This window comes from Chiloscyllium plagiosum, unplaced genomic scaffold (assembly GCF_037043375.1).
Source record: "Chiloscyllium plagiosum isolate Xiang-an unplaced genomic scaffold, Cpla_swu_hap1 HiC_scaffold_2, whole genome shotgun sequence".
NCBI lineage: Eukaryota > Metazoa > Chordata > Chondrichthyes > Orectolobiformes > Hemiscylliidae > Chiloscyllium > Chiloscyllium plagiosum.
This window is the reverse complement of record NW_028270140.1, coordinates 43,498,938-43,515,986: the sequence shown is the minus strand read 5'-3', so window position 1 is coordinate 43,515,986 and position 17,049 is coordinate 43,498,938. Positions and strand designations below refer to the sequence as shown.

The window sequence follows — 17,049 nt, the reverse complement described above, 5'->3', positions numbered from 1 at the left end:
TAATGTTGATGTGATTCCAAACCTTTCAGTGAAATAATTTAGTAATTTTCTGATTTTTGTTTTTTTATTACTAAGTTCCTAGCTATATTTTGTTTTCATCAGACACAAATTAGCATATTGTAAAAGATACAAATTGTACTCCTTAATCAGTGAGTTTATAACTGCATCACTGCAACAGTGTGGCCTGAGGGAAAAATCAATTCTCATAACTTTGGTTGTGGACCTACTTTGCAAGACACTCTCTGAAAGCTTGATATTATTGTGTATGAGTATTAATCTGGGAAACCGTATGAATTTGAAATTGAATAAGGGCTGTGCTCTTAGAGGAAACTTAATGAAGCGTATCTAAAACAGCATTAGAGTTAGAAGTAAGTTGCTGCTTTAATTACTGTTTAAGGCACCCTCAAATTCCAATTACTGGGTGGAAATATTTTCTGAAAGAGTGAAGTTGCTGAAAGTATTATAACCATTGGTGCATTGTATGGAAACAGATATGCCTGATAGAACAATATTAGAAATGTTGTTCTAAGATTATAGCATTTGATAATGATCTTTTGTACAAAACTGTTACAACATGAAATAACTTATTGCGCATGTACATGAAGTGTATATTGGGACCTCATGACGGTTCTAATGCAGTAACATTGTGGGAATTCTCCAGGATGGTTGCACTTCCATGGGCAATTCCCCTGTTCCCTGGAACCTCCACAAAAGTCTCCAACTCTGATTTAGAGTCAGGCAATTAGACAATCCTGATGTACTTCAATACATATCCAGGAAAAAGTTAAAAATCTCACAACACCAGGTTATTGATATTATTGTGTTTATTTGGAAGTACTGCTTCTTCCACAGGTGGTTGTGGAACAGAATCCTAAAACACAAACTTTATAGCAACAGGTTTGCAGTGTCACGGAATGCAGTATTAAACAAATTTAGCTTAAGTCTTTCGTCTTTTAGAATGACCATTTAGAGAACAGCCAGGGAATTCCTAGAGGCATGGCATTCATCCACAAACTCCATCAACAAACACATCGACCTGGACCCAATATACCAACCACTACAGCGGACAGCTGAAACTGACAACCGGAAGCGGCAGGGACAGACCACTATAAACACCGGAGGAAACATCAAAGAAGCGCTTCGCAGGAGGCTCCCAAGCATTGATGATGTCGCCAAGCCAGGAGACGAAACGTTTGCAACAAAAACTTCCAGCTCGGCGAACAGAACCACAACAGAATGACCATGTTAGTTTCGGTTCCTTCGTATGTAAATCCCAGAATATTTTTAAAGTTACATTCCCAAGATAGCTTTTAACAGTGGGTGTCATCTCAGCTCAGATAATGCATTGAAGATGTGAAGTTAAAGTCTGTCTGTGTCCCAATGTTAGATCAGACTGATTCGATTTCCAGAGGGGGAATTACGGAATCTTATATGGATGCAAGACCTCAGGAAAAAATATACTAAATTCCACTGATCCAGACCGCTTATAGGGGAGAGGTTAGGAGATTAATTTTAAAAAAAAGTCCTGTACTCTGGCAATTATATCTCCCTGCTGTAGTGATTTGTAACAAGATCAGCCAGGTGAACCTCAGAGTGAGTTCCCTGATTGGGAATCTGGCCCAATCACGGAGCCTGGCTCAAGATATAAACAGGCGTGTCAGAGATTGTGCTCACTTTGAGAGCTGGCTCTGAGGAAGTTGATCAGTGATGAGGACTTTCTACATGTCGATAAAGGGTGACCTGGTGATGGGATACCAGCCTCCGTGGAGCTATTTCAACCTCAACCTTCTCGTTTCTTTCTTCCTTTAGCACCTTTAGACCCCATTATAACATGGTTTAAGAAGAAATATTGAAAGTGACTACAAACTCGTGAATGATAGTAAATGAGCTCTGATGCTGGTACAAATCTGACAGTTGCCCATTCGGATATGCAATGATGGCTAAAATGTCCAGGAATCCATATTCTCAGTGGGTGGCCAAGTCTGATAAGACCAATTGACTATTAAAGTTGACAGCTTGATATATTGCACTATTAGTTGTGCTATTTAATTTATTCTGTTTTAGGTTTAATCACTGGTCAGATACAAAATAAGTTCTGAATGTCTATTAAAGCTGGTAATGAGAAAGGCGAAATCTGATCTAAGGACAAATAGTCAAGAAGGGGCAAACATATAACGAGGCTTTATAGTGAGGCACTCTGAACAGGGATCTTTTGCAGTGAATAGCTTGTAGATTATATGCATTTCCTTTTTTAGACTGCCTGTGGCATGTTTATTCTGATGCTACATTGGGGATGGTTGGCCCATGTAGAAACAGTTTTGAGTAATAATTTATGTTATGATGGCTGTTTCCCACCATCACCCCTCCCTTGGATTATATTGACTATTTTAAATCATCTATTGAATTGTTATTTTGCAACCTGGAACATTTTAATTGTTTATTTCATGCAGCAAAGTAAAAACTCAATCAACGTATAATATTTCTATTATTGCGTGGCTAATGAGAAGATTTCGTCTCCTTCACAATAATTTCATGTTCAAACTGTATAGGGATCATTTTATCCCCAACTTCACTGATATGCTTGGAACACTTTTTAAAATCTTACTCATCAGATTATGGCAGCTAGTGCCTTTAAAAGTTGGACATGGATTCTCTTCATTGATATCTCTTAGTTTCCTGGGCTGAGTTCAGCAGATTGAAAGTCTGGAATTCTGAAAGTCTGAACAGAATAATCAGATAAAACTAAATGGGTAGTTTGATATATGACCAACTTAAGAATAATAGGTTGCAATGCTGACTGGATTATTTAGGTCAATAAAATTTGAGGGAGGTGATTTGGTTCATGTAAATCATCCTACATCTGAAAATTCTCTGATTACCTTCTGATTTCCATATGTGCTTATTGAATATCCTCACTTTCGATGCAGAAAATTTTGCAGGTAATTATCTCCACTTGTGCTTTGAAATACTGAAATCTTTGCCTTTTTCTCAAGTGTTTAATTTGAAATGTTGTACCAGATAAATGCTGCTTATACCATTTTGTGACTTGCATTAGAGTTCCTTTAGGATAATGCCACATTTGGTAGAATAACTGCTGTATTTAAAACATCAAACATCAGTGTTTCTTTACCCTTTGCTGTATCTAGGAATTAAGAATATCTTGGTCTAAATTAGTTTAAGTTTTGATTAATTCCTAGGCATATGTTAACAAAACACCTGAAGCTTTATTTTCTTTCTTTTAGTGATGGGCCTTAAAACAACATGATTTTAATCAGAGAAGATGGTTCACAGATGTCCATGTTGGCTGCAATCCCAGCTCCTTATTTTCTTAGAATTTAATGAAGAGATTGCTGCAGCTCCATGAAGAAGGTGCAGTTATTCTTTTGTACTAGAGACTAATTATACAGATCTACAAGCTTACAAATCCTTCAAGATCAAAGCAAGGGGATTTGAATGGAATAACAGACTAAACACTAAATGTTTTAAGAAGAAATTGTATTGGAAGAAACGAGTCGGGATATTGGTTAATGATTTAGTGACTAGGCTACTGAAAGCAATTTATTGTTACATTTACAACTTCTTTGTCAACTGTGGCATCATGCAGGTTGTGACCTCCAAGTTGATTTTGTAGTTTTTACTAACTTTTATAATTAGAGTACCTTTTTGTTCTTGCACATTCTATAGGTTTAGAAACTGCATTATCTGTTATCATTTTGTTAGTTACATTTGTATTAACATTTTGTAGCTAAACCTGAAACTTTTATTGGGTAAGGAAAAGAGTGCCAGATTTACAAACAGCATTAGTTATATGAAAGGAGGGATGTAGCCAGTGCCATCTCCAGATTAACATAGTCATGTTTCTAACTAGTAAATATAAGCTAATGATCTTTTATTACTTGTAGACCACATTAGAAAAGATTCTGGTGAAGTGAAATCCATGATAAATTCACTTCTTTTTAAATTTAGAATTTATACTTGTTCATTTTCTTTCAAGTTACAACTCTAAACAGATTAAATTATTGTTGAGAATAAATTTTTCTTTAGTAAAATAGAGTTGATTGTTTTACAAACTTTCTGGATGTACAGTAGCAGTTGTTTGCATGCATGGGGTCTATTTAGGAAAAGTTATAGTCTGAATTATTTTGCAAAGTGATATACATTGATGTCCATAACACCATAAGGAATGATGGTGAACATAGAATCGTCTTCCAACTTTACCAAATTGTGACATATTGCTATCTTGAGAGCAATCCTTTCAAATATTCTATTGTAGTAAAATACCTATTTTCTAAAAGCCAGCAGCACAGTTCACTGATCAGTTTCTAGACAGCAAGGTCCTTCAAATAACACTTTTACCATGTACTATATGAAGCACTAATTAGATTTTCTTTGAATGAATGACTGTGACAGGGTAGTAACATTCCTTAAAATGTGTTACACCTTTGAGATGGTTCTCAAGTAAAGGGAGACCAAAATGCAAATCAGCTCACTGAGACAATCTCCTAGTTGCATCTGCCAATCGCTTCTCTTCTTTGGTTGAAGAAGCTGAATTTTTTGTAAAATTGCACCTGTTCCAGCCTTTGCTTTGTACCTTTCCCCATTTTTTTTTCTCTCTCGCTCTCACACTCGCTCTCGCTTGTCTATCCTCATGCCCGTTGGGCCATCTCTTGTTTACAAGATCTACCTCTGTTTAAATTCCCACCCGTCAGGTTTTAATACTATCAAAATTGTTCTTACGCAAATTATGCATAACCTTCTGAGTGACTGAGAGAAGTAAACTATTCACTTTTGACCATCTGCAGCTTTTCGCACATTAGCCACACCATCCTCAAGGAGCTGCTCTTTATTATTGAGCTGGGTGGGAATCGATTCCCTGGTTTCAGACTTGGTTAATAAGCAGGAGCCTGAGAATCACCTGCATTATCATTGTTTCATCTCACTCAGACCATTATGTTTGAAAACAAGACTGCATTCTCCGTGATAACACCCATTTCTACTTCCCTTGACCTCTCCTTCCACTATTTGTTCATTGAGTTCTGGATGTCTGACAAGTGGTTTGATAATGGGTAGAAATGCCATTGTTTTTACTCCCCTTCACAAACTCCCATTTCCTTTATTGAAACTCAACCGGGATATCACAAACTTGATCCCGAGGGTGAGCTTCCAATTGTACATCCATGCCATTATGTAGACCACCTTTTCCATCTCCATAGCATTGCATGACTCAAGCCCTGTCTTCGTTCAACTGTTGCAGAAATGCTGTTGCTTGCTCTTATTACCTATAGCTAAGATTGACTATTTTAATACACTGTTGGCAGACTGCCCAAGTTCAATTACTAGTAAACTTGAGGCCATCAAAAACTCGCTTGATCTTGTCCTTGTGCAAGGTCCTTTTTCACCTAATCTATATTGGTTTTCATTTACACAATGCCTTGATTTTAAAATTTTCATTTTTGGGACTGAAGCACTCTGTGATTTTTGCCTCTACCTATCATGTAGCCTTTTGCAGCCTACAAACCTCTGATTTACTTGTTCTCCTCAATTGTGATCTGTTAACTACTGCACAACTGGCAACTGTGCCTTCAGCTGCCTGGGCCCCAGGCTTTGGAATTCCCTCTGTAAATGTCACTTTTTTTTTTGATATACACTACTTAAAACCTACCTCTTTGACCAGATTTTGGTCATCTTCCCTAATGTCTCCATATGTGGATTGATGTCAAAATATTATATTCCTGTGAAGTGCCTTGAGATAGTTTACTCAGATTTTGTTAATTACTGTCAGGTTGCTGAAATGTGCATAACTTAAACAACTGGGTTCAGGGAATTTTCTGAGCCCAGCTGAGACATCGCTAGGATGGTTACTTTGAGTTGTGTGTTTAATAACTGTGAAATTAACCAGTGCTGTTGTGAATGTCTCACAGAATCATGATAGGGAGTTTTATAGCCACTTGTTCAGACATGCTGAAGTACAATTCCTTGGTTGAATAACTATCTGAATTTTGACTAAGTGCACATTCTCTCTGTTACAATTATAAGCGGGTTATTCAAATGTGAGACTCCCATCCAAGCTTAATTCTGTTTTTCTCTCCTGACATATATGCATGTATACATTCTAGCAAATGTCGATGGATAGTTTCTGAAAGCAGAACTCTGAATTGTTTATTGGCCATCCACTCTCCAGCTCAAGGACACAAGCCAGTTTTAATTAGCCTGCTTTCTTCATGAGAATCGGCAAACTCTGCAAAGGCAAGACATCAGTTGTGTCAGTCGGGCGGCACGGTAGCTCAGTGGTTTGCACTGCTACCTCACAGCGCCAGGGACACTGGTTCGATTCCAGCCTCTGGCAACTGTCTGATTAGAGTTTGCACATTGTCCCCATGTCTGTGTGGGTTTCTTCCCATAATCCAAAGATGTGAAGGTTAGGTGAATTGGCCGTGCTAAATTGCCCATAGTGTTCAGGGGTGTGTAGGTAAATGTACAGTAATGGGATAGGGGAATGGGTCTGGGTGGGTTGCTCTTTGGAGGGTTGGTGTGGACTTGTTGGGCCGCAGGGCCTGTATCCATACTGTAGGGATCCTATAGTATTAAATGAAAGGGTCACCGGACCCAAAACGTTAACTCTGATTTCTCTGCACAGATGCTGCCAGACCTGCTGAGCTTTTTCAGCAACTTCTGTTTTTGTATCAGCTGTATTAACTTGCTGTTATAGCTGTGAAAAGAAATAGGAGCCTATGGGAGAGGGAGACAAACTAGATTGCCTGTTGGCAGTCTGATTCTATGAGGCTTCTCCTCATTGTCCAGAGAGCAGAGATCAGGGGGCAATCCAAACATTTTCACCTCACTCGAGGAATGGCCTTTGGATATTGGGAACTACAGATTTCATTTTAGGGGTGAAATATTGTCTCATAAGGGAATGTTCTTAAATGATGTGTTAATATTTTAATGAAAATTACTATTCTTTCTGGAAAACCAGCATTGTAGTCAGGCACTTATGAAGTTGTATCACAGATCCTCTTTCATTAGTCTTTTTCCAAGTGACTGCAAGGTGAACAGTTCATTAAACAAATGAATCAGAATTTTTTTAAAATTCATAAAGCAGAGTAACTTTTACTGTTGGAGGTGGACCCTTGAATTTGTTTTAAAATGACACATGAAGAGGCACAAGAGACATCACTCTTGTATTAATGGGGAGAATTAAAACTTAAGTTAATTTGATTAAGACTACTTATATGATAAAATATATAGGAAAAGTCCAAAATATTCTACTTAGCATCCTGTGTTCTTGTGCAATGTATGAGTGAGGGTGCTGATATTTAATTTTTGTTGAGCAGTATGTTGTTTTGTGTTTTAATATTCTAGAGAATATATGCAGTTTGGATTCATTTATTTTGCCTGTTGCAAGGTTTTGCCATTTCAGTTATCTATGGTGATATAAGGTGTTTAAAACAAAGTCAGATAAATTCCAGCAGTGTGTCAGCCCATTGTGTCTCTTGCTGCTTGCTATGTTGCTTTATTTTTCCTGTACCCCTTTAATTTGCTTCAGTCTTAAATTACAATCCTAAGTCTCCTGTGAGTGGTGATTCCTGTCTCAGCAGTCACGCTTTCTGAAACATCAATTACTTGTATTAATGATTCTACATGCAGCAAAAGTTATACTTTACTATTAATTGTCTCAAAACCTTAATTTTGAAAACGTATAATGGATCCCTCCACTTGTGTTTGTTGGAGGGGTGAGTGGGGATGTCACAATTTTCAGTCATAACTAATATCATTCATAAAGAAATCGTGTATATTTTTCCTACCCTTTGTATAATATCCTTCCATTAATGAGAAGTATACAACTCTGTGCCAGGTGATCTATTTGACACTAATATCATTTGCAAGCTTCTACATTTAAATTCTCCATGCCTTACTTCAAGCTGACAATCTCATTAATCTGTTTAATGTTTTCATTTCTACTAACAATCTATGAATCATTCTGTGGGGTGTCATGTGATACATTTTCCTCTTTACTGCTTTGATATAAAGCAGTCCAACTGTTTGGCACTAGGGCCACGTTTCAATTTTGGTCTCGCTAGGGCCAGTGAGCATGTTTCAGAAACATGAGGCTTGCATCAATTGTAAGCATCAATTTCAGGAAAAAAGAATTACAAGCAATAAAGTGTCAAACCATGGAGCTAACTAAAGTTTGTTTTTCTTTGCCTTTTTGTTTGAGAAGCAGATGAAAGGCTGAAAAATCTGGATTTCAATTGCTGATGGCCAGGAAGGGGATCAGGACCTGGGCTGATTGTAACTAATACTGACCTTGGTTTGTGGTTGGCAGGGCACATTTCCAAGTCAGCCTTTGCAGAATTCATTTGAAAATGGAGATCAGAAGCAGGTTGCTTTTCTGTCCCAGGGTTTTCCTCCTTTCACACAACCCCACCCATTCACACATGCTCATTCTCTCACACACTTAACCCCCTAGCATAGTCGTCATAGTAATTAAGTAGTAGTCCAAATCGAAGGTAAATGTTCTGGAAACTTGGATTCAAATGCCTCCACGGCAGATGGCAAAGGTAAATCTGAGGTTAAAGCTGGTCATGTGGCATTTTTGTAACTATTGTTGTAAAAACCCAGTGGGTTCACTAATGTCCTTCAGCAAAAGAGATCGGTGTTCCTATCTGGTCTGACGTGCATGCGAGTCCACTTTAATGTAATTGACTCTTAACTTGCCTCTGAAGTGACCTAGACAGTCACTCAGTTCAAGGATAACTAGAAATTGGCAACAAACTCTAGCCATACTAGCAATGCCCATTTCTCATACAAGAATAAAGAAACCACCCACTCTTGACTCCCCCACAACCATTGATCCATCCACTTGTTACCATTCACTCAGTCACCCATTTGTGCACACTCACCAGTGGTGCCACAATGTTGCCTATATGACATTTTTACCCATTGTAATTGAAACAATAAATGCTTCCTTTTGTAGGTTTTTGATCCACCCCATATGGTTTTTCACTCTGCCCAGGTAAAAGCTCCTGCTGAATTGCTGGAAAGAAACACAGCTGCTGCTTAGACACCTTCCCTTTCTATTATTTCCCAAATGTATTGCTTCACATTTTTTTTTCATTTTGACTACAATTGCCATGTGTCTACCCAATTTGCCTTTGCGGTGTCTTGATTCTCGATGTGACAGTTTATCTTGTCCCTAATTTGACATGATGACAAATCTCTGTCATTCTTGTGCCTATTTCCAGATCCTTTAGATGTGTGCAGCTTCAGATCTTTGCTTAAAAGAGGGATAGTTTGAACATAGTGGTGAAATCCTCTAAATGTATCTAGATTACATAATGGAAACAGAGTGCAAAGAGACTGATTTTATTACATTACTTTTCAACAGGTTAAACACTGCTGTATATGCTGTAGTGCATACATGACGAGTAAAAGATATGGCTACATAGCAAGTGATTTTTGATTGTGACAGCAGTGTAATCTTTGGGATCAGTTGTATGATTACAAAGATTCTTTTTTTATTAAGTGAGAACACCATTCAGTCTTGTGATTGATGTACTGTTCAAGGAATGTAGTGTGTTTCATTAATTCCAGTTAAGTGAATTTCTTTTGCTTCATCAAGTTTACTGGTGTTTTTATTAACAGGCTGTTTTATCAGCTATATTTGTTGAATAATTTTCTAATGTAGTTCTGTGTGTTGGTAAAAATTGTAGCAGTTGGTTGTACAACATGCAATAAACATCTGACATAGAGCTGTTTGTTTCATTATGTCAGGATTGATGATTGGAATGAATTTCACTCCAGTCCAATTATGCATTTAGAAAAAAATGCACCTCAAGCAACAATAATTATCATTTCTGATTAGAAGTTGGTGGGAGGATTTAGGCAAAATTTCAAATGGAACTAAGAATGCATCTTCCTTAACTTGACAAATGCACCAGACAGCCTAAATTATGTTTTCTTCAAATTTTGACGTGTCTAATCTTAGATCGTAATATGCATTCCAGGTGGGGGTAGAGTTGAGGGAGAAGGTCATCACAATCTTATTGAATAACATAGGAGGCTTTAAAGGATGTATGACCATTGCCTACTCTATATTTTGTTTTCTTATGCCAAATTGAATTAGTAGGTGAGTCGTCATGAGTTTGGGTTCCACTGCAGACACTTAAGCACATAATCCAGATTAAAGTTTCAGCACAGCATTAAGCTGAAGTGGACATCTAGGCAATTGTGATAAGAAATTGACAAGTGTCTGAAAGTATCAGAGGAAGAAGGCCTTTTCATCCGTGTAAACAAAACTTCAAATCATTAATTTGGCCCATAATTCAAGATTGCAAATGTCCGAGTTGAAGTGTTACTCCTGAAGAGATCGTCTTCAGGATTGTGAGGCAGCGTCTCAAAAGCTAAAGCTTCCAAATAAACCTGTTGGACTATAACTTGGTGTTATGTGATTTTCAACTTTGTCCAACACTGGCACCTCCAAATCATCAGGATTGGGGTAAGGAGTTTGTCATTTATTTAAATAGTCCAGAGAGAGCAATGTGAAAACAGCTAGTGATGGGTTTCATACAGGAGTCTGTTCTGGAGACATCAAACTCAAATGTTGAAGTGGATGATTGGATTGCTTTAGCGGTATGGTTTATATTTAAGGAAGTCATTACCAAAGTGAAGGAAAGTGACTAATGCATGTCTGCCTGGATGTTTTTCCATCTCCTATAAAGCATCAATCCAGGAAACATTTATAATGTTCATGAAATTGAATTTTTTTTTCATCACAATAAACTCCGGCCACAGCTGTTGCATAGTGACGAGAGATACTTGAAATGAATGGTGCAGATCAATAGAAGAGTGCTGTGTGTACACTGAAAAGTGTAGCTACTTATTAACAGCGCCCTTGCTTGCACATTTGAAAGTCAAGACTCCAAAGTAGTCAGTGTGCATTTTTTACACCCAATTCAACCACTTAGAGTCATAGAGATGTACAGCATGGAAACAGACCCTTCGGTCCAACCCGTCCACGCCGACCAGATATCCCAACCCAATCTAGTCCCACCTGCCAGCACCTGGCCCATATCCCTCCAAACCCTTCCTATTGTTATGGACCGGGTGTGTTCAGTTTCTTAACCACTTCCCATGCCATGATTTTTTAAAAGAAAAAGATCTGTATTTATATAGCATATGTCACAACCTTAATCCCAAAGGGTTTTAAAGCTAGTGGGATACATTTGAAATGTGATCACTGTTATAATGTAGGCAATGTTGTAGCCAATTTGCACACAGGGAAGTTCCACAAACAACAAAGTGGTAATACCCAGATAATCTGTTTTATGATACTGAATGAGGGATGATTATTGGTCAGATCATTCATTTGCTGTCCTTCAAAATGGTACTGTGGAATCTTGTAAGGAACGTGAGAAAGAATATGGGGGATGGGGAAATGGTTTAATGTCTCATTGAAAGTTCAATATCTTTGGCAGGGCTGCAGTGGAGTGGCTAAGTTACTACTGAGGGAAATGACTGAGTGCATAACATCTATATATAAAGCAGTCAAGACTAATTTCTACACACCGATTGGGAGCAATTATCAAAAACTTGCTTTGTGAAATTCTTTCCATATCCTGGACAGCTAAAATGTTGGAGAGGGGGAAATACAGCTTTGTGAAACACTTGGGTTTTCAGGAAGTAGTATGACAGGAAATTGTATGAGAAGAAATTTAGGTCTGGGTTACTGTTATAGAAATAAGTTTTAAGCATTATTTCCAGAGTGTAGAGAAATGTTCTGGTGGTCTGGACAGTCCCAAACGAGAAGGTTTTAATCATTACCTGAAACTGTGGGATCTTTTAAACTCTATATATTAGCAGACCAGAAATAGCATGAAGCAATTCTGAATTTGTGTGACCCAAATAAGCATAAGCCACTGGCTAAAGCAGCAACAGTCTTACATTTGAAAGGAAAAAGGTGCTCCGATCGATCTATTAGTCTAGGAACTTTCAGCGATGGCACATAACCAACTTATGGATAGAGTAAAGATATTAATGGACTAAGTGAATGGGGGGGGGGGGGGGGGGAAAGCTGTGATGGATGGAGTTAATTGTAAGAAAGTGTGAGATTATCTATTTTCAACTGAAAAAAATATTTCAGGATATAAAAAGGAAAACTTATTTCCAGTTGATGTGAAATTAAATATACAGGTAGTTCTCCTGTAACGGTGTAGTTGCATTCCAACACGATCTCGCTTAATAGAAAATCACTTAATAGAAGTAATGGCGCCTATGGGAAAACTGGGGTAGGGGCAGACCAACAAAATATATCACTCATGATTGCTCAGACATCACTCCAGCTTAACACAAAGTAGAGCACAGCCTGAATGAAGGTTGAAATCATATTTATTAATGAAACAAAAGTAAATTTAACACAGTACGTTTAAAAAATGTAAGGAAGCTGCTCTCTGTACAGTACCCCTCACAGCTGCTCTGTCGGCAGTTGACATCAGTGCGTGTGCAGACTGGTGCTGACACGGACATGGAACGGTGTGGAGACATTGCACGCGCACAACAGAACGACGACTGGCACTGACATCGCGCATGCGTGGAACTACACAGTCACCGGTACATGCGCCGAATGGCATGGAGGTTTCACCGCAGACGTAAGCACGTGTACAGAACGAAGCGCGTGAGCCAATCGCTGCTGGAATGGCGCTATTGTGAGCAGAGGTATGGATTCTTGACAATACCATTCCCTAATTCTTCAGCAACGTTATTGCCAAATGCTGAAATGTGCGTTATCCTAAAACTACCTGTAGTGGATGTCCAAAGAGACTTGGAGTTCAGGTGCATAGATCTTTTGAAATATCAGGAACAGGTGCAGAAAATAATCAAAAAAGCTAATGGAATGCTGATCTTTTTATCTAGAGGACTGGATTATAAGGATGCAGAAGTTATGCTGGAGTAATACATAAACCCTCATTAGACCCTTGGAGTACTTTGAGCATATCTGGACATCACACTTTTGGAAGAATATATTGTTCTTGCAGGGAGTAAACCATAGGTTTCCATGAATGATATCTAGACTTCAGGCACTAAATTATAAGCAGAAGTTATACAAATTAGGCTTGTTTTCTCAACAATAAGAGAAAAAAGTGTGGGATATAGGTGAATTAATGTTATTTCTGCAATTATAAGTTCTGATACAGAGTAAATGAATTCACATTAGTTTGGGTTTGTTTTGGCCGAGAGCTGAATTAGCAAGAATGAGGAAATATGTAATCTGTTAAAAATAATATGTCAGCATGAGACGTGATTACAAAACAATGGTAGAAATACAGGCACTAGATAAAATGCTGTGAAGAGAGGCCTGTATAAATAGTAGGTTTCCCACTTGTACAGAGACACAGGAACAAACCCCAATTAAAAGGGCTTAGTGATAAGATGCTGTGAGGGGCAGCGCAGATGGAGGGAGTAGATAATGGTAAGCAAAGGATGGGATGACATCAAACAACCTTATGGGGGCCAGAGATAGGCATTTTTAGATTAGATTAGATTAGATTACTTACAGTGTGGAAACAGGCCCTTCGGCCCAACAAGTCCACACCGACCCGCCGAAGCGAAACCCACCCATACCCCTACATTTACCCCTTGCCTAACACTACGGGCAATTTAGTATGGCCAATTCACCTGACCCTGCACATCTTTGGACTGTGGGAGGAAACCGGAGCACCCGGAGGAAACCCACGCAGACACAGGGAGAACGTGCAAACTCCACACAGTCAGTCGCCTGAGGCGGGAATTGAACCTGGGTCTCTGGCGCTGTGAGGCAGCAGTGCTAACCACTGTGCCACCGTGCCGCCCACCATTTGTCACGGACAAGGCCGGATAAACAGAAGTAGTGGGATCAGTCTTAAGGAAATGAGTGACGTAAGCGGAGGAGGGGGCAAACAATGAAATAAGAAAAAAAATGGAGATTCAAATTGTATAAATTTCGAGAGTTTGTTGGATTTGATGTGTATTTGTCATTGCCTTACCTGGCATTAGACATTGCACCCACTTGCAAGTGTACAAATAAACGACACTACTGTTTCAGATTTTTGTCTCGGACTGAAATTATTGAAGTGAGTGAGCTTTGATTCTCACAAAAGAAAATAGGGAAACCGAGGGTAATCTATTTCTACTGGGTTGTGGATTCTAGAACTAGAGTGCACAGAGGAGAAATGTGAGGAAGCTCTGTTTTTACATAAATGCAGGGTGAGTTGTTAATTTTAAATGTGAGATAGATACACTTTTGTTAAGCAAAGGTATTATGGGATATGGGCCAGAGGCAGGTTTCAAAAGTTAGCCAACAGATCAGCCATAATCTTATTGAATGGTGGAACAGGCTCGGAGGGGCTGAATGGCCTACTCCTGTTTCTATGTATTGCATTTTGAACAGTGACAGCAGGGACTTGTCTGAGGAGCAACAGTTTTTTTTTCTCTCTCGTGCCCTCTTGCTCACACTTTCATAAGAGAAGTTTAAGAAAGAATGTGAGAATAAAATGAAGGCCATTTCACCACTTACAGGATTCCTGAAGAAGGTTTCAATTTCAACTCTGTTTCTCGAAAAAAAAATCAACTAACCTGATTTGGGAAGATGAGTTCCAGCAGTAATGAGGGATTGGGTCATGTCTGGTGGAGGGTGAAGTGGTGAACAATATGGTGTTGGGTCCAGCCCATTGTGGGAGGGGTGTGGTGAGGGGTTCAGTTTGGTCTAGCAGTTTTGAGGTATGGTGGCAGGTGAGTTTGATTGGGAAAGGGTCAATTATGTAGTGAGTCTGTTCCAGAGGTGAATGGGCGGAGTTTGGCAGAGGTTTTGGGATACCTTAGCAGTGGTCACTGTCGGGTGGTTGGGGGGGCATATCTGAATTTTTGGGGTTACAAATGCTTGGAAGGCGAGGTAGGATGTGTGTGATGAGGTAGGGGTAAGTTAAGTATGGGATTTCGAATATTCAGGCGTTGCACCATGATTTTAAAAGTCTAACTTCTCCTGAGTAATTATTTCCCTTGATTTTATCATTGATTTAAATGGATACTTTTTGGAAGATTCCAGGCCTAGAGGAGTTGCCCAGCAGAATCTTCAATTTCCCAGGAAATTCCTTTTGGAGTCTGCTTTCTGTGGGGATTCTGCAGGGTTGCTATCTCCCCTGTCTCCCCAGTGGAAAATCTGGACGAACACTATTTGTTGGTCCTGACTGTATTTGTTGTGGTGAAGTTCAACTGTTTGTGTGCATCGCATATTCTATTCACTGGAACATGTGGGTATATCAAAAGCAGGGAAAATAATATGACATTCTGATGAATGTCTGTCTTGTATTGCAGAAATAAATTGATACTCGGGGAAGTAGCTCTTATAGCAGCAAGACTGTACTGTCTTATCTGCTTGCACATTGTCATGGTAGGCAGTTAGGAGTTCTTCAGCTTATTCACATGTCTGTAAAATTGATACCATATTTGATTTTCTCCACTTGAAACTGCTTCTGAAAAAAAGGTACAGCAAATACCAATTTTAGGCTACCTACTCCAAACATTTACTCCAAATAGACTTTTGCTTCTCTACTGGAACAAACTGTATTCATGTTGGAGAAATAAAAGTATAATGCTTGTGTTGACCAGAGATGGAGCCTGTGTATTTTAACTGGATTTATCAGCAGACAAGTACATTTAATCAGACAGTAGCTTGGGGGAGGATCTGTCATCTTCCTGCCTCTACCCAATTTAAGTCTGGTGAAAAGACTTGTGGATGTCCTTCCCATTCCAACATCGTTTGAGGCCCATTTAAGGATCTAAGTCCACCACTGCTGATTTGAATACCAGAAGCAACTGGATGAGGGGTAGGAGGTTGACTCGAGGGGAAGCCAGAAAGCTCAAGGGGGTAGTCCTTGTTTAAAGGCAATTGGTATCTGACCAAGGGTCTTGGCATTCAGAAGGAGTGGCCTACTGAGAGTTTTCCCGCTCCTACTGCACTTAGCCTGCCTCTGCTGAAATCCACATTCTGCCCAACCTCGCACATCTGTAACCCTTTTGGCCTGTGGCAGAGGCATTGGCAGCAGCCTTTGCCCCATCTCCCCCACCTAGTGCTGTTTATTTCTGTTCAGCTGGTAGCTCAATAAATTATTATAGCTACATCACATGAGCAATCAGCTTATCATGTGTTTATGGGAGTCAGCATCTGATTGTTGTTCCACCCTAACTGTAAAACATATCTAATTATCTCACAGCACTGTTTGAATCTGCTGACACTAAATTGCAATGATTTCATCATTAAAGCTCTGGAGCAAAAGAATTGCTAAGTAAGCATGCACACAGAATAGCAATATACCATTCAGAAACAAATATTCAGCTGTGAGTTATTATCTTTATGAATGTAAAGCAAAGATGTAGAAAATATTTTTTTTATTTTTTAAATATATATCTATTTTCTATCTGGCAGTAGCATGTTCATGGTGGAAGTACTGGGGAGATTCATCCTTCATTTTATTTAGTTGATCCATGCTGCTAAATATGCTGCTTAAATACCGAAGTAAAAATAACCATGTTAATCCCATTCTCAGGAGTGGAAATTATAGGAACAAAATTGAAACAGCAAATGGCTCGATTAATGCTTTGGCCAAGACTTGATTTTGAAGAGTGAAATTTCAGGTCTTAGTTGTTTGAAGGAAAATATTGATTTCTTTAGAAACCAGAGCTGAAAATTAAATCACAGAGCCTGTTCCTGGGCTGTAAATTTTCTCTGTTCTTTGTTCTTTATTCCCAGTAGTGCTGTGTACTGAGAACCTCTCGAAAAACTGGGCAGCTCTCCTCTGGTTAGCATTGTATGTAGTACAGGAGACCAGAATTGGTACAGTGCAAAAGGAGGCCACTCAGTCCATTGTGCCTGCCCCAGTTCTATTACCTCGTATTAATCCTACATTTTCCCCCATATTCCTGTGCTGTTTCTATCCAAATAATTATCCAGTACCACTTCGGATGTTTCAATTGAACCTGCCTCCGTGGAGGAAAGGAAGATGCTTGCATATTTAGAGA

At 39.0% G+C, this 17,049-nt stretch overlaps 1 protein-coding gene and 1 long non-coding RNA gene across 6 annotated transcripts in view; both read left to right on the top strand.

Annotated features, from left to right (window-relative positions):
* The window catches only part of LOC122562520 (SWI/SNF-related matrix-associated actin-dependent regulator of chromatin subfamily E member 1-related-like), a 43,657-nt gene extending 33,908 nt beyond the window's left edge, over nucleotides 1-9,749 (top strand). For all 4 annotated transcript variants that reach the window (XR_015760134.1, XM_087996392.1, XM_087996377.1 and 1 more), the window contains exon 10: nucleotides 3,243-9,749. Coding sequence is in view for 3 of the 4 variants with exons in the window: in XM_087996392.1 (XP_087852518.1) it covers nucleotides 3,243-3,255 (13 nt within the window). In the remaining variant the exon portion in view is untranslated. The remainder of the gene's footprint in view (nucleotides 1-3,242) is intronic.
* A 494-nt stretch (nucleotides 9,750-10,243) lies between these two features.
* LOC122562535 (uncharacterized) overlaps nucleotides 10,244-17,049 on the top strand; it is a 95,379-nt gene continuing 88,573 nt past the window's right edge. For both annotated transcript variants that reach the window (XR_015759006.1, XR_006315350.2), the window contains exon 1: nucleotides 10,244-10,495. This is a non-coding gene — a long non-coding RNA (uncharacterized LOC122562535). The remainder of the gene's footprint in view (nucleotides 10,496-17,049) is intronic.